The 24,590-nt window shown below is 32.3% G+C and overlaps 1 protein-coding gene across 3 annotated transcripts in view; it reads left to right on the top strand.

The window, feature by feature from the left end:
- Positions 1-24,590, top strand: part of Dscam4 (Down syndrome cell adhesion molecule 4) — a 211,187-nt gene that overhangs the window by 160,255 nt on the left and 26,342 nt on the right. For all 3 annotated transcript variants that reach the window (XM_074138486.1, XM_074138485.1, XM_074138487.1), the window contains exons 4-5: positions 12,587-12,766; positions 23,849-24,010. In XM_074138486.1, coding sequence (XP_073994587.1) covers positions 12,587-12,766; positions 23,849-24,010 — 342 coding nt within the window. The remainder of the gene's footprint in view (positions 1-12,586; positions 12,767-23,848; positions 24,011-24,590) is intronic.

Genomic DNA, 24,590 nt, shown 5'->3' with positions numbered 1-24,590 from the left:
CAGAATATCGCAGGTCTATCATTAATAAGACCGGAGATACAGCAATTTTAAATATAAAGAAATTGAACAAAATTTCAAAATTTCCTGCCCCATTTCTTTTTGAAAAATTGAGATTGAAAGCTGTAGTATTGCACAAACGTTAGGGTAAAAGAGTACTTTAATTGTACAGATTATCGCAGGTCTATCACTAATATGACAGGAGATACAGCAATTTTAAATATGAAGAAAATGAATAAAATCTTAAAATTTTCTGCCCTATTTCTTTTTGAATAATTCAGATAGAAAGCTGTACTTTTGCACAAATGTTGAAGTGAAAGTGTACTTTAATTGTACAGATTCTCGCAAGTCTATCACTAATAAGACAGCAGAGACAGCAATTTTAATTATAAAGAAAATGAACAAAATCTCAAAATTTCCTGCCCTATTTCTTTTTCAAAATATGAGATAGAAAGCTGTAGTATTGCACATATGTTAAGGTAAAAGTGTACTTTAATTGTACAGATTATCGCAGGTCTATCACTAATGAGACAGGAGAGACAGCAATTTTAAATATAAAGAAAATGAACAAAATCTCAAAATTTCCTGCCCAATTTCTTTTTCAAAATATGAGATAGAAAGCTGTAGTATTGCACAAATGTTAGGGTAAATGTGTACTTTAATTGTACAGATTATCGCAGGTCTATCATTAATAAGACCGGAGATACAGCAATTTTAAATATAAAGAAAATGAACAAAATTTCAAAATTTCCTGCCCCATTTCTTTTTCAAAAATTGAGATAGAAAGCTGTAGTATTGCACAAATGTTAGGGTAAAAGTGTACTTTAATTGTACAGATTATCGCAGGTCTATCACTAATATGACAGGAGATACAGCAATTTTAAATATGAAGAAAATGAATAAAATCTCAAAATTTTCTGCCCTATTTCTTTTTGAATAATTGAGATAGAAAGCTGTACTTTTGCACAAATGTTGAAGTGAAAGAGTTCTTTAATTGTACAGATTCTCGCAAGTCTATCACTAATAAGACAGGAGAGACAGCAATTTTAAATATAAAGAAAATGAACAAAATCTCAAAATTTCCTGCCCTATATCATTTTCAAAAGTTGAGATAGAAAGCTGTAGTTTTGCACATATGTTAAGATAAAAGAGTACTTTAATAGTACAGACTATCGCAGGTCTATCATTAATAAGACCGGAGATACAGCAATTTTAAATATAAGGAAAATGAACAAAATCTCAAAATTTCCTGCCCTATTTCTTTTTCAAAAATTGAGATAGACAGCTGTAGTATTGCACAAATGTTAAAGTAAAAGAGTACTTTAATTGTACAGATTATCGCAGGTCTATCATTAATAAGACCGGAGATACAGCAATTTTAAATATAAAGAAAATGAACAAAATCTCAAAATTTCCTGCCCTATGTTTTTTTTCAAAAATTGAGATAGAAAGCTGTACTTTTGCACAAATGTTAAAGTGAAATAGTACTTTAATTGTACAGATTCTCGCAAGTCTATCACTAATAAGACAGGAGAGACAGCAATTTTAAATATAAATAAAATGAACAAAATCTCAAAATTTCCTGCCCTATTTCTTTTTCAAAAATTGAGATAGAAAGTTGTAGTTTTGCACATATGTTAAGATAAAAGAGTGCTTTAGTTGTACAGATTATCGCAGGTCTATCATTAATAAGACCGGAGATACAGCAATTTTAAATATAAAGAAAATGAACAAAATCTCAAAATTTCCTGCCCTATTTCTTTTTCAAAAATTGAGATAGAAAGCTGTAGTATTGTACAAATGTGAAGGTAAAAGCGTACTTTAATTGTTCAGATTATCGCAGGTCTATCATTAATAAGACCGGAGATACAGCAATTTTAAATATAAAGAAAATGAACAAAATCTCAAAATTTCCTGCCCTATGTCTTTTTCAAAAATTGAGATAGAAAGCTGTACTTTTGCACAAATGTTAAAGTGAAATAGTACTTTAATTGTACAGATTCTCGCAAGTCTATCACTAATAAGACAGGAGAGACAGCAATTTTTAATATAAAGAAAATGAACAAAATCTCAAAATTTCCTGCCCTATATCTTTTTCAAAGATTGAGATAGAAAGCTGTAGTTTTGCACAAATGTTAAGGTAAAAGAGTGCTACCATTCTACATATTCTCGCAGGTCTATCACTAACAAGACAGGAGATACAGCAATTTTAAATATAAAGAAAATGAACAAAATTTCCTGCCCCTATATCTATCTCCTTAAGAAAAACTTACAGTTTAAAATGTTAAGTATAAGGGTTGATTAAACGCCAAAATGCACACCCTCCCTCTCCTGGCTCTGTGTATAGTTAGCCTTTAGATCCTGAAACATAAGTAACTCCGACGGACCCCTCATCCTTTCTCATCTGGGCTTGGGACCGGCTTGGCGGACTTAGTCCGTCAGTTAGTTTAGTCACATATAAAAAATAAAACTACAACACATATATAATATAATATAGTAAAAGCAGACCATCGCTTTACTGTTATGCAGGGGAGCCCTAACCCTTTCATCCTCCCAAATTTTATCAATTCGAGCTAAGATTTACAAAGTTATCAGTAATAATAATATTGGAGGGGGCCTTACATACATTAGGCGAACTCCCCTCCCAAATATGCACAGCGTCGAGACCTCTAAAATGCAAATCTACATAAAATTTGGAGTAATATGACACTTCATTCATGAAAATCGGTTCACGCGTTGATAATTTGAAACGATTGCTATACTTCCCCTTAACAAGTGTAAGAGCAGACCGTCGCTTTATTGTTACAAAGGGGAGCCTTAACCCTAACATCCTACCAAATTTTATCAAAATCAGGCCAAGATTTACAGAGTAATTAGTAATAATAATTTTAGAAGGGGCCTTACATAAAGGGGGCTAACTCCTCTCTCATTCGATGTACAGCGTCGAGACCCCCAAAAGGCACATCTACATAAAATTCCGAATTGAATGACACTTCATTCATGAAAATTAGTTCGCGCGTTTAGGCGCTACGCAGTTTACAAAAAAGGTAACAACAACAACAACAACAAGAACAACAACAATTTTTGAAAATGTTGTTTTTGCGCAATTTACGCATTGCTTTTCTCGAAAACTAATAAATCTATGTTATTACGAAAAAATTACAGTTATAAAGGAGAATATGCACTATATTTCAAAGGAAATTTGGGAATTTTATCTTTTATATAAACAGAGAAAAAAAATGCCAAAGTTGAGTGTTTTTCAGCGTTACGCTTTTTCGTGCATTTTTGACGATCAACCCTTATATAACTGTCCTACCGGACAGTTTTAATAATATTCTCTACATTTTAGTGGAGAATGCATTGAAATCTGATAAATACTATAAGAGATATAATATCATGAAATTTTGAAGGAACATGAAAACCTTCATAATATAAGCTTCCATATCACAAAAAGTATTGAGACTAGAACTTTGAAATTTGTTCCTTTATAGAGCTATCTTTTCTGTACAATTCGGTAAGGAGTTGTATAAAATCCGATCAGTCTAAAAAGAGATATATTCGTTAGTATTTTGAAGGAGTTTCAATTCGTAGATCGAAAACATCGAAAATTTAACCTACTATATTTCGTTTACTATTATAGCTACAAAAATGCCGTTTATACCTGTTGTACAGAATACTATTCTCTACATTATAGTGAAGAATTCATTAACATCTGATAAATACTATAAGAGATATAATACCATGAAAGTATGATGGAACATGAAAACCTTCATAATATAACCTTCCATATCACAAAAAGTATTGAGACTAGAACTTTGAAATTTGTTCCTCTATAGAGCTATCTTTTCTGTACAATTCGGTTAGGATTTGTTTAAAATCCGATCAGTCTGAAAAGAGATATATGCGTTTCAATTTTGAAGGAGTTTCAATTCGTACATCGAAAACATCGAAAATTTAACCTTCTATATTTCGTTTACTATTATAGCTACAAAAATACAGTTTATACCTGTTATATAGATTTCTATTCTCTAGATTTTAGTGAAGAATTCATTGAAATCTGTAAAATACTATACGTTATATAATACCATGTAATATTGAAGGAACATGAAAACCTTCAAAATAAAACCATCCATATCACAAAAACTATTGAGGCTACAACTTTGCAATTTGTTCCTTTTATAGAGCTATCTTTTCTGTACAATTCGGTAAAGAGTTCTTTAAAATTCGATCAGTCTGAAAAGAGATATATTAGTTTCAATTTTGAACGAGTTTCAATTCGTACATAGAAAACATCGAAAATTTAACATTCTACATTTCGTTTACTATTATAGCTACAAAAATGCCGTTTATACCTGTTATACAGAATACTATTCTCTACATAATAGTGAAGAATTCATTAATATCTGATAAATACTGTAAGAGATATAATACCATGAAAGTTTGAAGGAACATGAAAACCTTCATAATATAACCTTCCATATCACAAAAAGTATTGAGGCTAGAACTTTGCTATTTGTTCCCTCTATAGAGCTATCTTTTCTGTACAATTCGGTAAGGAGTTGTATAAAATCCGATCAGTCTAAAAAGAGATATATTCGTTAGTATTTTGAAGGAGTTTCAATTCGTACATAGAAAACATCGAAAATTTAACCTTCTATATTTCGTTTACTATTATAGCTACAAAAATGCCGTTTATACCTGTTGTACAGAATACTATTCTCTACATTATAGTGAAGAATTCATTAACATCTGATAAATACTATAAGAGATATAATACCATGAAAGTTTGAAGGAACATGAAAACCTTCATAATATATAACCTTCCATATCACAAAAAGTATTGAGACTAGAACTTTGAAATTTGTTCCTCTATAGAGCTATCTTTTCTGTACAATTCGGTTAGGATGTGTTTAAAATCCGATCAGTCTGAAAAGAGATATATGCGTTTCAATTTTGAAGGAGTTTCAATTCGTACATCGAAAACATCGAAAATTTAACCTTCTATATTTCGTTTACTATTATAGCTACAAAAATACAGTTTATACCTGTTATATAGATTACTATTCTCTAGATTTTAGTGAAGAATTCATTGAAATCTGTAAAATACTATACGCTATATAATACCATGAAAGTTAGAAGGAACATGAAAACCTTCATAATATAACCTTCCATATCACAAAAAGTATTGAGACTAGAACTTTGAAATTTGTTCCACTATAGAGCTATCTTTTCTGTACAATTCGGTTAGGATTTGTTTAAAATCCGATCAGTCTGAAAAGAGATATATGCGTTTCAATTTTGAAGGAGTTTCAATTCGTACATCGAAAACATCGAAAATTTAACCTTCTACATTTCGTTTACTATTATAGCTACAAAAATGCCGTTTATACCTGTTATACAGAATACTATTCTCGACATAATAGTGAAGAATTCATTAATATCTGATAAATACTGTAAGAGATATAATACCATGAAAGTTTGAAGGAACATGAAAACCTTCATAATATAACCTTCCATATCACAAAAAGTATTGAGGCTAGAACTTTGCTATTTGTTCCCTCTATAGAGCTATCTTTTCTGTACAATTCGGTAAGGAGTTGTATAAAATCCGATCAGTCTAAAAAGAGATATATTCGTTTGAATTTTCAACGAGTTTCAATTCATACATCGAAAACATCGAAAATTTAACCTTCTATATTTCGTTTACTATTATAGCTACAAAAATACCGTTTATACCTGTTATATAGAATACTATTCTCTACAGTTTAGTGAAGAATTCATTAACATCTGATAAATACTATAAGAGATATAATACCATGAAAGTTTGAAGGAACATGAAAACCTTCATAATATAACCTTCCATATCACAAAAAGTATTGAGACTAGAACTTTGAAATTTGTTCGTCTATAGAGCTATCTTTTCTGTACAATTCGGTTCGCATTTATTTAAAATCCGATCAGTCTGAAAAGAGATATATGCGTTTCAATTTTGAAGGAATTTCAATTCGTACATCGAAAACATCGAAAATTTAACCTTCTATATTTCGTTTACTATTATAGCTACAAAAATGCAGATTGTACCTGTTATATAGATTACTATTCTCTAGATTTTACTGAAGAATTCATTGAAATCTGTAAAATACTATACGTTATATAATACCATGTAATATTGAAGGAACATGAAAACCTTCAAAATAAAACCATCCATATCACAAAAAATATTGAGGCTAGAACTTTGCTATTTGTTCCCTCTATAGAGCTATCTTTTCTGTACAATTCGGTAAGGAGTTGTATAAAATCCGATCAGTCTAAAAAGAGATATATTCGTTAGTATTTTGAAGGAGTTTCAATTCGTAGATCGAAAACATCGAAAATTTAACCTTCTATATTTCGTTTACTATTATAGCTACAAAAATGCCGTTTATACCTGTTATACAGAATACTATTCTCTACATTTTAGTGAAGAATTCATTAATATCTGATAAATACTGTAAGAGATATAATACCATGAAAGTTTGAAGGAACATGAAAACCTTCATAATATAACCTTCCATATCACAAAAAGTATTGAGGCTAGAACTTTGAAATTTGTTCCCATTATAGAGCTATCTTTTCTGTACAATTCGGTAAAGAGTTCTTTAAAATCGGAACATTACCAAAAGAAATACATTCTGTTAAATTTTACGAGTTTCAATTTGTACATAGAAAACGTCGAAAATTAAACCTTCTATATTTCGTTTACTATTATAGCTACAAAAATGCCGTTTATACCTGTTATACAGAATACTATTCTCTACATTTTAGTGAGAAATTCATTTAAATCTGTAAAATACTATAAGAGATATAATACCATGATGTTTTGAAGGAACATGAAAACCTTCAAAATATAACCTTCTATATCACAATAACTATTAAGGCTATCTTTTCTGTACAATTCGGTAAAGAGTTCTTTAAAATCCGATCAGTCTGAAAAGTGACGTATTCGTTTGAATTTTCAACGTGTTTCAATTCGTACATCGAAAACATCGAAAATTTAACCTACTATGTTTCGTTTATTATTATAGCTACGTAAATGACGTTTATACCTGTTATACAGAATACTATTCTCTATATTACAGTGAAGAATTCATTGAGATCTGTAAAATACTGTGAGAGATATAATACCATGATATTTTGAAAGAACATGAAAACCTTCAAAATATAACCGTCTATATCACAATAACTATTAAGGCTAGATCATTGCAATTGGTTCTTATTATAGAGCTATCTTTTCTGTACAATTCGGTAAAGAGTTGTTTAAAATCCGATCAGTCTGAAAAGAGATATATTCGTTTGAATTTTTAATGAGTTTCAATTCGTACATCGAAATCATCGAAAATTTAACCTTCTATGTTTCGTTTATTGTTATAGCTACGAAAATGACGTTTATACTTGTTATACAGAATACTATTCTCTACATTTTAGTGAAGAATTCATTAAAATCTGATAAATGTTATAAGAGATATAATAACATGAAATTTTGAAGGAACATGAAAACCTTTAAAATGTAACCTACCATATCAGAAAAACTATTGAGGCTAGAACTTTGAAATTTGTTCCCATTATAGAGCTATCTTTTCTGTACAATTCGGTAAAGAGTTCTTTAAAATCGGAACATTACCAAAAGAAATACATTCTGTTAAATTTTACGAGTTTCAATTTGTACATAGAAAACGTCGAAAATTAAACCTTCTATATTTCGTTTACTATTATAGCTACAAAAATGCCGTTTATACCTGTTATACAGAATACTATTCTCTACATTTTAGTGAGAAATTCTTTGAAATCTGTAAAATACTATAAGAGATATAATACCATGATGTTTTGAAGGAACATGAAAACCTTCAAAATATAACCGTCTATATCACAATACCTATTAAGGCTAGATCATTGCAATTTGTTCCCATTATAGAGCTATCTTTTCTGTACAATTCGGTGAAAAGTTCTTTAAAATCGGAACATTACCAAAAGAAATACATTCTGTTAAATTTTACGAGTTTCAATTCGTACATAGAAAACGTCGAAAATTAAACCTTCTATATTTCGTTTACTATTATAGCTACTAAAATGCCGTTTATACCTTTTATACAGAATACTATTCTCTACATTTTAGTGATGAATTCACTAAAATCTGATAAATGCTATAAGAGATATAATAACATGAAATTTTGAAGGAACATGAAAACCTTCAAAATGTAACCTTCCATATCACAAAAATTATTGAGGCTAGAACTTTGAAATTAGTTCCCATTATAGAGTTATCTTTTCTGTACAATTCGGTTAAGAGTTCTTTAAAATCCGATCAGTCTGAAAAGAGATATATTAGTTTCAATTTTGAACGAGTTTCACTTCGTAGATAGAAAACATCGAAAATTTAACCTACTATGTTTCGTTTATTATTATAGCTACGAAAATGACGTTTATACCTGTTATACAGAATACTATTCTCTATTTTACAGTGAAGAATTCATTGAGATCTGTAAAATACTGTAAGAGATATAATAACATGAAATTTTGAAGGAACATGAAAACCTTTAAAATGTAACCTACCATATCAGAAAAACTATTGAGGCTAGAACTTTGAAATTTGTTCCCATTATAGAGCTATCTTTTCTGTACAATTCGGTAAAGAGTTCTTTAAAATCGGAACATTACCAAAAGAAATACATTCTGTTAAATTTTACGAGTTTCAATTTGTACATAGAAAACGTCGAAAATTAAACCTTCTATATTTCGTTTACTATTATAGCTACAAAAATGCCGTTTATACCTGTTATACAGAATACTATTCTCTACATTTTAGTGAGAAATTCTTTGAAATCTGTAAAATACTATAAGAGATATAATACCATGATGTTTTGAAGGAACATGAAAACCTTTAAAATGTACCCTACCATATCAGAAAAACTATTAAGGCTAGATCATTGCAATTTGTTCCCATTATAGAGCTATCTTTTCTGTACAATTCGGTGAAAAGTTCTTTAAAATCGGAACATTACCAAAAGAAATACATTCTGTTAAATTTTACGAGTTTCAATTCGTACATAGAAAACGTCGAAAATTAAACCTTCTATATTTCGTTTACTATTATAGCTACTAAAATGCCGTTTATACCTTTTATACAGAATACTATTCTCTACATTTTAGTGATGAATTCACTAAAATCTGATAAATGCTATAAGAGATATAATAACATGAAATTTTGAAGGAACATGAAAACCTTCAAAATGTAACCTTCCATATCACAAAAATTATTGAGGCTAGAACTTTGAAATTAGTTCCCATTATAGAGTTATCTTTTCTGTACAATTCGGTTAAGAGTTCTTTAAAATCCGATCAGTCTGAAAAGAGATATATTAGTTTCAATTTTGAACGAGTTTCACTTCGTAGATAGAAAACATCGAAAATTTAACCTACTATGTTTCGTTTATTATTATAGCTACGAAAATGACGTTTATACCTGTTATACAGAATACTATTCTCTATTTTACAGTGAAGAATTCATTGAGATCTGTAAAATACTGTAAGAGATATAATACCATGATATTTTGAAGGAACATGAAAACCTTCAAAATATAACCGTCTATATCAAAATACCTATTAAGGCTAGATCATTGCAATTTGTTCCCATTATAGAGCTATCTTTTCTGTACAATTCGGTAAAAAGTTCTTTAAAATCGGAACATTACCAAAAAAAATACATTCTGTTAAATTTTACGAGTTTCAATTCGTACATAGAAAACGTCGAAAATTAAACCTTCTATATTTCGTTTACTATTATAGCTACTAAAATGCCGTTTATACCTTTTATACAGAATACTATTCTCTACATTTTAGTGAAGAATTCACTAAAATCTGATAAATGCTATAAGAGATATAATAACATGAAATTTTGAAGGAACATGAAAACCTTTAAAATGTACCCTACCATATCAGAAAAACTATTGAGGCTAGAACTTTGAAATTTGTTCCCATTATAGAGCTATCTTTTCTGTACAATTCGGTAAAGAGTTCTTTAAAATCGGAACATTACCAAAAGAAATACATTCTGTTAAATTTTACGAGTTTCAATTTGTACATAGAAAACGTCGAAAATTAAACCTTCTATATTTCGCTTACTATTATAGCTACAAAAATGCCGTTTATACCTGTTATACAGAATACTATTCTCTACATTTTAGTGAGAAATTCTTTGAAATCTGTAAAATACTGTAAGAGATATAATACCATGATGTTTTGAAGGAACATGAAAACCTTCAAAATATAACCTTCTATATCATAATAACTATTAAGGCTATCTTTTCTGTACAATTCGGTAAAGAGTTCTTTAAAATCGGAACATTACCAAAAGAAATACATTCTGTTAAATTTTACGAGTTTCAATTTGTACATAGAAAACGTCGAAAATTAAACCTTCTATATTTCGTTTACTATTTTAGCTACAAAAATGCCGTTTATACCTGTTATACAGAATACTATTCTCTACATTTTAGTGTGAAATTCATTGAAATCTGTAAAATACTATAACAGATATAATAACATGATGTTTTGAAGGAACATGAAAACCTTCAAAATATAACCTTCTATATCACAATAACTATTAAGGCTATCTTTTCTGTACAATTCGGTAAAGAGTTCTTTAAAATCCGATCAGTCTGAAAAGTAATATATTCGTTTGAATTTTCAACGAGTTTCAATTCATACATCGAAAACATCGAAAATTTAACCTTCTATATTTCGTTTACTATTATAGCTACAAAAATACCGTTTATACCTGTTATATAGAATACTATTCTCTACAGTTTAGTGAAGAATGCATTGAAATCTGATAAATACTTTAAGAGATATAATACCATGAAATTTTGAAGGAACATGAAAAATTTTAAAATATAACTTTCCATATCTCAAAAACTATTGAGGCTAGAACATTGCAATTTGTTCCTTCTATAGTGCTATCATTTTTGTACAATTCGGTGAAGTGTTGTTTCAAATCCGAACATTACTAAAAGAAATACATTCTGTTAAATTTGAACGAGTTTCACTTCGTAGATAGAAGACATAAAAAAATTTAACCTTCTATATTTCGTTTACTAAAATGCCGTTTATACCTGTTATACTGAATACTATTCTCTACATTTTAGTGAAGAATTCATTTAAATCTGTAAAATACTATAAGAGATATAATAACATGAAATTTTGAAGGAACATGAAAACCTTCAAAATATAACCTTCCATATCACAAAAACTATTGAGGCTACAACTTTGCGATTTGTACCCATTAAGAGCTATCTATTCTGTACAATTCGGTATAGATTTGATTAAATTCCAAACAATACAAAAAGGGATATATTCGTTTCAATTTTTGAACGAGTTTCAATTCGTACATCGAATATATTGAAAATTTAACTTTCTATATTTCGTTTACTATTATAGCTACAAAAATGTCGTTATACCTGTGATACAGAATACTATTCTCTACATTTTAGTGAAGAATTCATTGAAATCTGTAAAATACTATAAGATATATAATACCATGTAATTTTGAAGGAAAATGTAAACCTTCAAAATATAACCTTCCTTATCACAAAAACTATTGGGGCTATAACATGGCAATTTGTTCCTTTTATAGAGCTTTCTTTTCTGTACAATTCGGTAAAGAGTTCTTTAAAATCCGAACATTACCAAAAGAAATACATTCTGTTAAATTTGAACGAGTTTCAATTCGTACATCAAAAATATCGAAAATTTAACCTTCTATATTTCGTTTACTATTATAGCTACAAAAATGCCGCTTATACTTGTTATACAGAATGATATTCTCTACATTTTAGTGAAGAATTCATTGAGATCTGTAAAATACCATAAGAGATATACCACTATGAAAGTTTGAAGGAACATGAAAACCTTTAAATTATAACCTTCCATATCACAATATCTATTGAGACTACAACATTGCAATTTGTGCCCATTATAGAGCTATCTTTTCTGTACAATTCGGTATAGACTTCATTAAAATCCGAACAGTACGAAAAGAGATATATTTGTCCTTCTTTTGAACGATTTTCAAATCTTAGATCGAAAAGATCGAAAATTAAGCCTTCTATATTTTGTTTACTCTTATAGCTAGAAAAATGCCTTTTTTATCATTTATACAGAAAATGTTTCTCTACATTTTGGTGAAGATTTCATTCAAATCTGATAAATACTCTATGAGATATAAAATTATGAAATTTTGATGGGACATGAAACCTTCAAATTTTAACATTCCCTATCGCAATAACTATTGAGACTAGTGCATAGCAATTTATACTTGTTATATAGCTAACTTTTCTTTAGTCGCCTAGTTCTAAGTGAACACATTTTTCCGTAGTTTCCATGGCACTAACGGATTGTTTTCAATTACTACTCCTATCGTATTTTTTTAGAGCCTATTGAATTTAGTGAGTTTTTATGGAGAGCCGTGATATCACGATTTCTTGCTAGACAGCTTCTTATGTCAACTTCTATTAATATCTTCGAGGCTAACCAGATGTCTGATTTTGTATTGAAGGTGATGGTATGGTGATCACGCCCGTGGCTGGTCTCCGAGAGGTGATGATCAACGGCAGCCTTTACTTTCCACCGTTCCCGGGAGATCTTTACAACCAGGATGTCCACCGGACCGTATATCGATGCAGAGCATCCAACACTGTAGGCCAAATTATCTCTAGAGATGTAAATATTCGCGCAGGTAAGTGGGCCTTGAACCAATCGTAACTCTTTTTGTTTCTTCCTAACCTCACTTTTTTAAGCTATCTAGGAAATTAGGTGTAACGTCACAATCATCGGTCATCGGTGACACCTTATGTAAAATAAATAAGATTTATCTTGTTTGGAATACTTTTATACGAGAAGTAACTACAAAATATTTTCTTTGAAATGTTGTTCTGGCAATATCAAATCAAAAAGAATAAAGATGACAAAAATATTTAGAAAGAATATAAAAGCTGACCTAACAAAAATTAGTTCGTTGAAAGTGTGTAAAATGAAAATTTAAAATAGAATAAAATCAATAGTAATAAATAGAATAATGAATGTCAACATTACTACCTGAGTAATATTTTAATCACAACTTAAATGATTAAACTAATTATTATAAAATAATAATTATTTTTAATTAAAAAAATTGTTATTGTACCAATAAAAGCAGATTTCTTCTTTTTAAATAATTAATAGTTAAATGAAACAAATTACTTAAGACGTAAGAAAGGCCCCTCTATAACTATCATTACTAATAAATCTGCAAATCTTAGCCCGATTTTGATAAAATTTGGCATGATAAAGAGGATAGTAATTCTCTGGTGCAGTGATGACTTTTGGTTCAGGAAATGTATAAATTAATACGGTTAATAGTCACCTTACTTTGGGTACCAGGATATGTTGACAATATATAAGGAGTCCGACACCCTGGCAAAGTTAGTTGCTATATGTCTTTTTACGTGAACCCTTCGGTGAGCAAGGCCTTTCAGGGGGAGTTCAAGAACAAGGAGAAAGCTCACCAAGCTAAGCTCTGGAACAATCTTTCAGGACTAATTTTGGAGACAATCTGTTTGGGCAATTACAAACAGAGGCAGTTTTGGTATGGGTAAAAATAGGCTCCATATGCAGAACGGTTTTGACAATACACTGGGCGTTGTCGACCTGGCAGAAATCAGAAGAGAAGCTGGGCTTGAAACGTGAAGATGGGGGAGTCCAGTATTCCTGCAGAATGGCCCGATAAGGTCGTTCAAAGGAAAGTTCTTTCCAGGGTGTGTTATGGCAGGGTGATTTAGCGGATATATTGGAGGACATATCTCCCAAGAACTCTGCCAGATTCTAAGCTTAATCAGTAGGGAGGCACAAGAGGTCGTGGACTCCTCGCCTCTCCTCAACTGTTATCAGTATAATTTTCATTAAGTTTTGGCTGGAATCTATGCGGATGCCACCCATCTGACTGTTATACTCAAATGTAATTATACCTAATTCTCCAGTTTTATTAGTGGAGATTTTGTTTAGAAATACTAAGCGAAGACGCGTATTAGAAATACCTCATGTAGGCTAACGAAAGGTACCTTCAATTTTATTTTCTTTAAAATGAATAAACAAAAAATATATAGTAATTCAATTATGATGGTGGAGCCTTCGAATGATTCCAGGGGGAAAGTGGAAGTTAAAGACCGACTAAGAAATTAAATGATGCTGTTATATTCTAATAGATTTACTAAGTTTTTAATAGACAGAATTCTTGGCCTTTATTTGCTATTTCATGTTGAAATTTGACGTCGAAATATCAGGTTACCTTGTTAGATTGGTTAATTAAAATGTGGATGAGATTGTCTAATGTGGGGGCACAAGAGGAGCTCTAATGAAGTATCTGATACCGCACCAAGACTTCACCTCATTATCCACCTCCAGAACTCGGTCACTTATTAAGTGCTGAGTTAGAGACTGTCTCAGGACAGTTTGTCATTTCTAAGTCAACTGTCAAAGTTTCATAATTCAGCTGCAACCAGAAGGAAAGTGCACTCCCTCACGATTTTCCTTACTGTAGTCATTATAATTCTATTTGTCGTTTTCCATTGCTATTAACGCTATTAAAAAGAAGTATTACAATCATGAATAGTTTGGTGTTATCACCTGAAATAATCAGTTTGAGGTCATCCGAGCTCAAAAATAGTTTTTTTACTAATTCTCGTATAAATTAGCGTGAGGATTAGCTCTTGTTAACACAGCTTCCAAATGTAAACCATTTAATCTGTCACCCCGAAGAATACAACGGTTTAAATGATAATAATAATAATGAATTAACCCGAATCCATTCGTCCAATTATTGGCAGTTAAATAGCTAATATTGAAAGATTAATCGCGGGCCGTTTGCTGGGGGCTAGTTAAATATGCGATTAAATTCACATCTGCGGTTATACAATGCGACAACACATCCATTTACTGCGAATGCCCAAACTACTTGTCAAAAACATCGCACTGCCCAGACGAAGTGAAGTCTCAGTCTTGAAATGTTCTCAATTTATTTACAATAAATAGTATTACAATTACAATAAATATTAAATGATTATAAATTATATGTGAACAACTAAACAATTCTTGCTTGTTGTTCGTTGGATTGTTGATGCGATCGAAAGATTGTATTGATTGAAAGGAAAGGTTCTGTGTGTTCCACGAGTAGTTTCTTTCACATTCCTGGTTGGATTTTTGCTCGGCATTGTAGCTCATGCCAGTCTTTTTCGTGTAAATTTGCGAAGTGGAAGAGGCTACCTCCATCTCTTTCTTCTTAAAATGGAAGAAGCTCAGGTTCAATGTCTCTGGTAAGATAGCAGTGTCCATTCATTACAGCTCGGATTGGTTCCCAGCATTGAACACTTAAACACCTCTTCAACACGTCTTTATTCAATAATGATTAGGAAACCAGTTTTCATTGAGTTTTTCCTTCTTTTTCCATTAAATCTTAAAAATCAATCCAATTTTCTTTTTCCCTTAAGCATAAATGAGATAAACCAATGAATATGATCACATTTGAATAAGATAATTTCAAACAGAATTTTTATTGCATAATCTGAAAATTTATCAAATACCTACGGGAGAAAAATTAGTAAACAAAATAAAAACTTTTTTTTCTGTGTAATAATTAGCGTTAAATAATTGTCCAATCAGAAAGCACTGGCAAGGTGTAAAATATATTGGCCATTCAGAAGCTGGAACTTTCATGTCAGACACGCCCATTCCTACTGGATTGCAATGGCTGCCAGTTACAATATACAGCTTTATAATTCTTACTAAGAATTTCAACTATAGAAATTATCTAAAACTTATAATAGTTTTTTTCAACTATTTTTCAAAAAGGCAACTATGATTTTCTTTAAATGTTGTGTTCACACTACGTTGATGTGGAAAGAAAAGCTAAGTTTAAAGGAAGTCCAAACTTGGTAATTTTTATGTGATTTTTTCTGTTGTTTATGTATGAAAATGTAGATTCTTGAATGGTGAATTTTCTGCTTTACTGCTTCCCAATTTTCAACTTAGAATATCTTCAATATTTGTTAGCAATCTAAACTTACCTAGTAAATTTATTAATTATAATTGCTAATTATTGTAGCTAAGAGGGTACGAATGTTCAAAAGAGATATTTTTTTAAATAAGCTTAGCTAGAATTGAAACTGCTATAGAAACTGGAAAAGCTGATCTGAATTAAGTATTTGTTAAATAGGTTGAGTCCAAGACTGTCTAACTGATGCCTTTGCGAAGGAAGAGATTAAAAAATCATCTCTTAAGTAGATTATTGTAGAGACTGGCGCATTAATTAGAATTATCTTCTAGTAATCCAGTTGAAATAGTGTTAAAACCGGCAGTGCCAATTATTAAATGAAATTACAATTATTGTGTTCGACGGAACTATTGTCTATTAGCTAATCTAAGCAGACGTTTCCAGGCGAGGATGTCGAACCAGACTGAAAATGACATTCAAAAGCGATTAATTGATTAAAGGTTAAAGCTTTCAAAGAGTATGAGAAAGAATCAAGCATAACTTTAGGGCATATATGAAAGACGTACCTTGTCCAAGGTAGATGCAAAGGTGCGCTACTATTCCGTGGCTTAGCTCAAGAAGGAACATTCCTGCGACATATGAAAAATCATTCCAAATCGCTATTGGTTTATTGAATTTTGTAGGATTGGTAGATGCATGCTGCGATTGCTAAAATCAACGCTGCTCTAAACTAACCACATTTTAAAGATACTTTTTTCGTGCTCAGTCTTAAATACCGTTACTTCCTTCAAAACAAGAAAAATCAAAATGGTAAATCAGCTCAGTTGCAATCCTTGAAGAGAGGTTAGAGGAAGTTAAAGCTGGCAAAAACGTAAGAAGAGTATGAAAGCAAACCAGGCTGGTGGCTTATAGAAGAAGAGATAAAGAAGTCGAGGCCATAGCGGCAGTGGAGTATTACACCAAATCAAACAGACGATGCGATCGTAACCGACTTGAAAGAAATGCAAATACCAAAGAGTTTAGCTACCCTTTTTAATTGTTAGCTTGTTATTGTTTTACATCAGTAGTTTCCAAACTTTCAGTACAGGCAACCCCTTTTCTAGTGCACATTAAACGTCTTACTCCCCTGAATTTTTAACAGTATAATGTTCTTACATTACAATAATTTAATGTAATATTCTATACTTTGTGAATTCTTTATTAGGAATTATGTACTCATTATATAGCCAAATTTCATACTGTAGTAATCCTAAAAGCATTATGTAAACAAAAAATAATATTATCATTAATGTTATTATAATGAGCTACTACTCGTATTATAATTTACTGTAGTTACTATTAGCTTAATGTTATTACAAACAGAAATAGTTAAAAATCAATGTTTCATTGGTGCTGAAATTTTTACTTCCTTAATTTTCCCGATTCCACAACAAATCTTTTTTTTTGCGATTTTTCATGAAAAACTCTCTAGAGATATTCTGTAAACTTGTTAAACTACTATAATTTTGTTAAAAAAGGCAAAAATATTAGTATTTGTAAGACTATATTGTTATAAAGTGGGCTTATAAAACAAATAAATAAAGAATAAAGCGTAGGACTAAGCTGGAGTTGTGGCAGCAGCTTGATGGTGAGTGGCCGAGTCTCCTAGCAACGCTCTATGCACCCGTCTCCAACCCGGTGTCCACCCTCGTGAATACCCGACATTCTCTGTTCTTTTCTTGTCTCGTGGATTACCCTACCGCACAGGGTTCATAGTAACCCTCCAACGTCAACCTCCGTCCTCACAAAACTATAGTGGAAACAAAGAAAAATACAAATAGCTGGTGTGAACACTCTGACTTCGTCTTACTACAATTCTTAAGGCTTCCTCACTCTTAAACTTTCTTTATACTTCGAATTCTTGCTGAATGTTAGTTTTGTGGGTACACTAAAATAGACTCAAGACAAAATTAAAAGCTTTATTTTGCATATTTCATTTTTTTAATTATAATGTAATATTTTAATTAAATTGGCTTCAATATTTTCGGGTTCATTCTCACTAATTATGTTTACCTGCAAATGAATTTCTTTCTTGTCAGTGGAGAAATAGTCATCAGTCTCTACAACTTCTTTTGAGTTTTTGTTTTGAAGGAAAAAAAGTTGTATTTTCTCTTTCTCTAAAAAATGTAAGTGCCCATAGGAGGAAATGGAAGAAGAACCGATGAAAGCGGCAATTTTTAATGAAGAAGTTTTAACCAGAGACAAATTGCAATCCTCCTTTAACGATGCCATTCAATGGTATTCTCCACGACTGCTCTGCAAGTCTTGTTTATATTCTTGTATACTGTTTAATTGGACAAAATTAGTGTGTATTTATTTCACTGAAACAATTTATTTCGCGACGTCAAAAGTTTGGACTTATCCTTTGATCTAGGAACATCCTTAAATTACAAGTTCATAAAATAGCCAACATGCTGTGCCACTGGGTATTCTAGAGTGGCTGACGTCTGTATGAAAGAAAGACACTCTACTTCTTCACAATTTTAAGAGATTATAATCTGGTTAGGCACAGGAAAGGAGGATGGAGAAATTCAAACTCTGATTCAAGGAATGCCTAGAACAATGGCGGTTGTGATTAGAGCAAGAAGAAGAAACAGAGTATAGAAACTTTATCAATAATTGTGTTGAATTTGTTTTCTATTTTTTTCAAATTCATAAAGAAACTAAAATATTATTTATTTTTGTTAAAATTGGCTTTCTCTCTTTCAAATTTATTTTATTAATTTAAATCAATTAATTAATCATAAAATAAGGAATTATAGTAATTAATTTTATAGCATTTGATGTGATTCTAATTTCGTAAGGCAGCATACTTAGGGGCATATCACTTTTATTAAATGTTTTTATCAGGTAAATGTTATTTCAGAAACATTTAAAAAGAGTTGTTATATCACTCTTTTATAAATAGCAAATTACTTTAATAAAATAATGAGTACATCTATATAATATTCTCACCAGTTTGAAGAGAATGTATTAAGTTGCTGTAAGAGAAAGTGGTATGATTGGAACAAACATTAATAAAAGCACTAATAGTTGATTAAGGGTATTTCGTTGTGAAATGAAGCGAGTTTGGAGCAGTGTAGCCACACACTTGCTGGCATCTAGCCGCCACCTTGACACTCAGTGTTATACTTGGCCTGCAACATTCAACTAGGGCCTTCAATGTTTGCTTTGTCTTTTATTCACTTCATTTAGTCATTACCAAACAATTAATCATTCCTAATTCATTACAGCTGATAATACGTCCGGTTTTTGCTTCAACAGGAAATAGCCCTTATGTTTACTTAACAAATGTTTTCTAGATTATTTTTAACCGAAAGTGTAGTTTTGAGGTTCCCTAAGTAAAGTAATATTTTGTCAGCAGAGTCAAGTTGTTAGTTAATTCCGACTTAGAATTCACCTTATTTGGTCACTCAAAAGTTCTCCTTTACATAGTTTCAGTTTTAATCTAATTGATTGGTACAGGTCCTTGTGTATCGCTTCCTTCAATCCCATATAGAGTCCCTCGAGCCTTGGCTAAAGAATTAGAAAATTAAAGAAAATGAAAGCAAATGTAATTACATTACATTCTCATTAAGGCGAACAATCTTTCCACCCGTTTACCTAAACCTCACTCCTCTTCCTACAACAGACTATGTTAAGTACCTAGGTCTCTTCATGGACAAACGCCTAACCTGGAATCCACATACTAGACTCAAACGGGGAAGAACTAAACAGACGATTTACACTTTTCGACAAAGACTGTAACTTTGTTAGAAACATTTTTTCCAAAAATAAAAATTATTTAAGTTCTGGGGGTAGGGCGTTAGGCTTCATACAGTAAAAAATCATAGTTGAAAGCAAAGCTTTAGGGTTGTAGTAGAAGAAAGCGGACAGCTCCTAAACGGATTTCCTTTTTAATCCCAAGGAACTTGATAGTTACGAAGAATTTGTCAGGAATGGACGATTGGAAGATAGACAGAGGGCGTTAACAGAATGATTAGCTTTCCCGCAGAGATGTAGCGTCCTGTCGACCCACATGCTATTATAGGAATGCAGACCCCACATTCTTTGCCAACCCACTACCCTTGACAATCAATTCCTTGTTTTATGAGGTTTTTCTTAACTGATAACCTTCATTTGTTATTCTTTGCTCTCGCAAGAAGTGTTATTTCCTGTCAGATGTTAAGAACGGAATCAGTGGGGTGGGTGCATAAAAAAAAATCACCGGTTTTTCATTTTTAAAAAATGAACAAGCAAAGAAACAAATCTGATGTGGGTATTCACACTAATTCCCGCAGTAATTATGTAGAACTTAGATCTAGTACTAGAAGATAGTAATCTTCAATGTAAGCAGGTTCACTACAATAAAATGATTCTGTTCTTTGTAAGTAGTGTAAATAATGGAGGATAACTACCTCAAACTAATGAAACCATTAATGTTACATTTTTCCAACAATGGTAACCAACTAGGCTGTTTCTGGGAACATCCCAGGAAGCGAGGAGCCGGCAGATTGGGAACTCGCTCCCTGGTGTCTATACAATCCTCCCCCTCGAAGGAGGCACATTCACCACTCTACTATCCATCCGTTGCCATGATCTGCATGATAACTTGGATCAGATTAAGTTAGTGTTCGCCTAAAGATTTGTAAAATCCAAATAATTATATTTCTGTGAACCCTATGTATGTTTTGTTTGAGTGTTAAGGAGTGGGTGTTGAGTGTTGCTTGTGTGGCCCGAAGGGTAGCCAAGATCCCAGGACAAGAAGCTAATCCACTTTCCCCTATCTGTGTCCAGAACCTTATAAAATGGTTCCCTAGTGTACGTACACACCAATTCGCAAAACCTCTACTTCGTTTTCTGGGGACCTCATAACATGTATTTTCATCAAAATCTAAAATATACACGTTTATAAAATTTATTAAAACTGTCCGGTAGGACAGTTGTATAAGGGTTGATCGTCAAAAACTGCACGAAAAACCGTAACGTTGAAAAACACCCAACTTTGACAATTTTTTTCTATTTTTCTATGAAAGATAAAATTCTCAAATTTTCTTTAAATTATAGGGCAAACCCTCCTTTATGACTGTAATTTTTTTGCAACAACCCAGATCTAATAGGTTTCGAGAAAAAAGTTGCCGAAAATGAGCAAAAACGGCTTTTTCAAAAATTGTTGTTGTTCTTCTTCTTCTTGTTCTTGTTGTTACCTTTTTTGTAAACTGCGTAGCGCCTAAACGCGTGAACCGATTTTCATGAATGAGGTGTCATTCGATTCGGAATTTTATGTAGATGTGCCTTTTGGGGTCTCGACCCTATACATCAAATGGGGGAGGAGTTATCCTCTTTTATGTAAGGCCCCCTCCAAAATTATTATTACTAATTACTCTGTAAATCTTGGCCCGATTTTGATAAAATTTGGCAGGATGAAAGGGTTAGGGCTCCCCTATGTAACATTAAAGCGACGATCTGCTCTTACATTAGTTAAGGGGAAGTATAGCAATCGTTTCAAATTATCGACACGTGAACCGATTTTCATGAATAATAAAGTGTCATTCGAATCGAAATTTTGTACAGATTTGCACTTTAAAAGTCTCGACGCTATGCCTCATAAGGAGGGGAGTTTGCCCCACCCAAATTTTAAACTTTCTAAAACTATTATTACCAATATTTCTATAACGCTTAGTCCGATTTTGATAAAATTTAGCACGAAGAAGTGATTAAAGCTCCTCTACGTGGCTGTGAAGTGCCATCATGCTCTTACACCTACTAAGAGGAAGTACTGCAATCGTTAAAATTATCAATGAGTGAACTGATTTACATCAAAGAATTGTCGTTCGATTCAAAATCTTTGCTTTTTAGGGAGATGTACTGTAATCGCAGTTTATTTTTCTTGCTCCTCTTAAAAGGAAGTACTGAAATCGCAGTTTAATTTTGCTATTTACGTACAAATACCTTCCTATTTTATTCAAAACGCTTTCTAAAAAAAAATTAGTTATTGAGGATGGTTTGGGGATCGCAACTATAATCATTCTTTAAAAAGATCTCTCCAGTGGCAGTTACGGTTCCGACGTAACACCTTATCAGGGTATAATGATAGAATTGCTTATTCCAAATTTTAAAAATTTTTAAAGGCGTTACAGAAAGTAAAAAAGCGTTGTTTTGTAAAAATGATAAGTTTAAATTTTAATAGACAAGTTTGTAGTAAGAGAAAGCCGAGAAGTGTTCACACTAGAATATGGTTTAAAAAGTAAATTTATGAGGTTCTTTCTGTAGATAATAAGTTTGTATGAAAGCTTTCTTTCTTTACAAAGATCATTTGAATGTGCGTTACTTTTTTTTTCATACAAAGCGCAGCGAACCAGCTACGTCAATCTGTTGGGGCGCCTTTTGTATTCCCTGAGAGCCTACTTAGGCACTTCAGACAGGAAAATATGCCCTCGCACATGAAGCTCTCCTTGTATTCGATTGTAACATATGGTCTATTTTTGTTTTGTAAAGCACAACCAAATCGTGTGAACACTCTCCGACGTTTTCTTGTAGTGAATTATTGTAATTTACTTACTTATTTTTTAAATCCAAAATCGATTTTTAGCCGATAGCCATTTGACGCCACTTGTCCCAGTAAAGAAAGAGCGGATTGTTGTTTCAGTTAGTAATAATGCTCGGTTGCTGCTTTTGTTAGCATCCTAGTACTTTTCTAGCACAGAGGACGGACATTCGCGTTAGGAAATCCGAGATGAAGAAGGGAGTTAGAAAGCGGTAAGTGGCCTCCACGACCGAACTGGGAAGATTCTCGGAGTTATCAGCATCACTTAACTTCTCCGAAGTTCGTCCTCGTTAAAGATATGTGTTTATATTAGCGTCTCAGGCGGGAGTTGACAATATTTTATATCAGACCTTTGCTAAGTTGAGTGTTGGAGATCCGGCCGCTTCATCGTTTCCGCACAGGGCTTGCAATCCTCTAAATGTATGAATTTTGGTTCACTGACGTAGTCTTCGTTGACCTTCTTGATCCTGTCTTACGTCCTCTTAAGCACCATTGTTAGGAGTCAGGCCACTTCCTTCAGCATGAAAAAATATTCAACCTGTACAACCAAAAACTTTTTAGCTCGACCTCTTTCCAAATTCATCGTTCATCTTTATTTAAATGGTTGTCGGTACCAAGTTGTAAGCGAGCCGCACATTAAATCGCATGACGCTCAGCGTTGAGAAAGAAGGCAATAGTTGTCGTCGGTACAGTCCAGTACCTCACACGGTTTCCCAGGTTCCATTGTATACCTCTTTCTCTAGTCACCCACCCTCATCACCGCATCAAAAAATATGTCGAACGAAGTTGGAAACAATTTATATTCCTGCCTCACTCCGGAATTTATTTAGAAGAATTTAGTCAGTGTGACATGAATATTATTTACAAGCTGAACCCTAAACTAAAAATAATATTAATGCAAATAAAGTGCGTGTTTCTCTTATTCCACTGTTTCGGTCAATGAATACTGTTTTCTTTTAATTAACTGGTATGATAAATATAAAACTGCGCCTGACGAACATAAATCATCGACTACCTGTAGGTCAAGTGCAGGAGTATACGTATCTAAAGTATGCTGTATGCCCTGATGTATCCAGTGAGCGTGCTATTCCCCAGGCGTCCCCCAGTATTCCTCAGTCACCCCTTGCGAGTATTTGTACTATACTTTTTATATAAGAAAGTACTGTTGTTATATATAATTTAAATATTTATATATTATTATTACCATAATATTGTTGTGTGTGCTGCAGTGATAAAGCAGAAGTACGAAGTGCAGGTATACGACGAGTATGTGATCAGTGGAAATACGGCCGTCATGCGCTGTCAAGTGCCGAGCTACGCGGCTGAGTTCACCATCGTCACCTCCTGGATCCAAGAAGATGTCATCAGCATTTATCCCAATTCAGATACAGGTACACAGTTTTGTTCTTTTATCCCACGTTCATTTCATTTGATTTTCGATCATGAGTTATCAGCGGAAATACGTATTTTGAGGACGCTGGTCTCTTTAAATCCACAGATACTCCAAGTGGATACTCCAAGCGGATACTCCAAGCTCAGAGTCAGAGGTTGTTTTGCTTAGAATAGAAATGGTGTTTGCTTAACTAGTTGAGTACTGTTCTGATCAGAATGCATGGAGACCTAAGCGTTCTAGCCGTGGGGTCGCTACTTGCCGGAATCGCATTTCATCAAATATTCTCACGACTTCCTCTTACTACTGTTCTCAAAGTTCAAACTTTTAAAGCTTATTCACCAATAAAGTGTGTAAAGTAATCGTCTATTTTTTCAGGCGGGGCTTAAGCCCTGAAATTAGTTATTATAGTATCTGATATTTCTATTAACGTTAAAGTCCTTCCAATTAAGTGTCGTGGACGGGGGCGGAAGCATGATCCCCATTTAAATCTACATAGCCCCTACACCAACATCCGCACCACCTCCTACAAAATGTTAATCTGCAGTAAAAATATTGAAGAAAATGCGAATGTGTCAATA

The sequence above is a fragment of the Rhodnius prolixus genome, unplaced genomic scaffold, assembly GCF_049639745.1.
Source record: "Rhodnius prolixus isolate KJV_2025 unplaced genomic scaffold, Rpr scaffold_11, whole genome shotgun sequence".
Taxonomy (NCBI): Eukaryota; Metazoa; Arthropoda; class Insecta; order Hemiptera; family Reduviidae; genus Rhodnius; species Rhodnius prolixus.
Note: the sequence above shows the minus strand (reverse complement) of the source record. Positions and strands in the feature narration are given on the sequence as shown.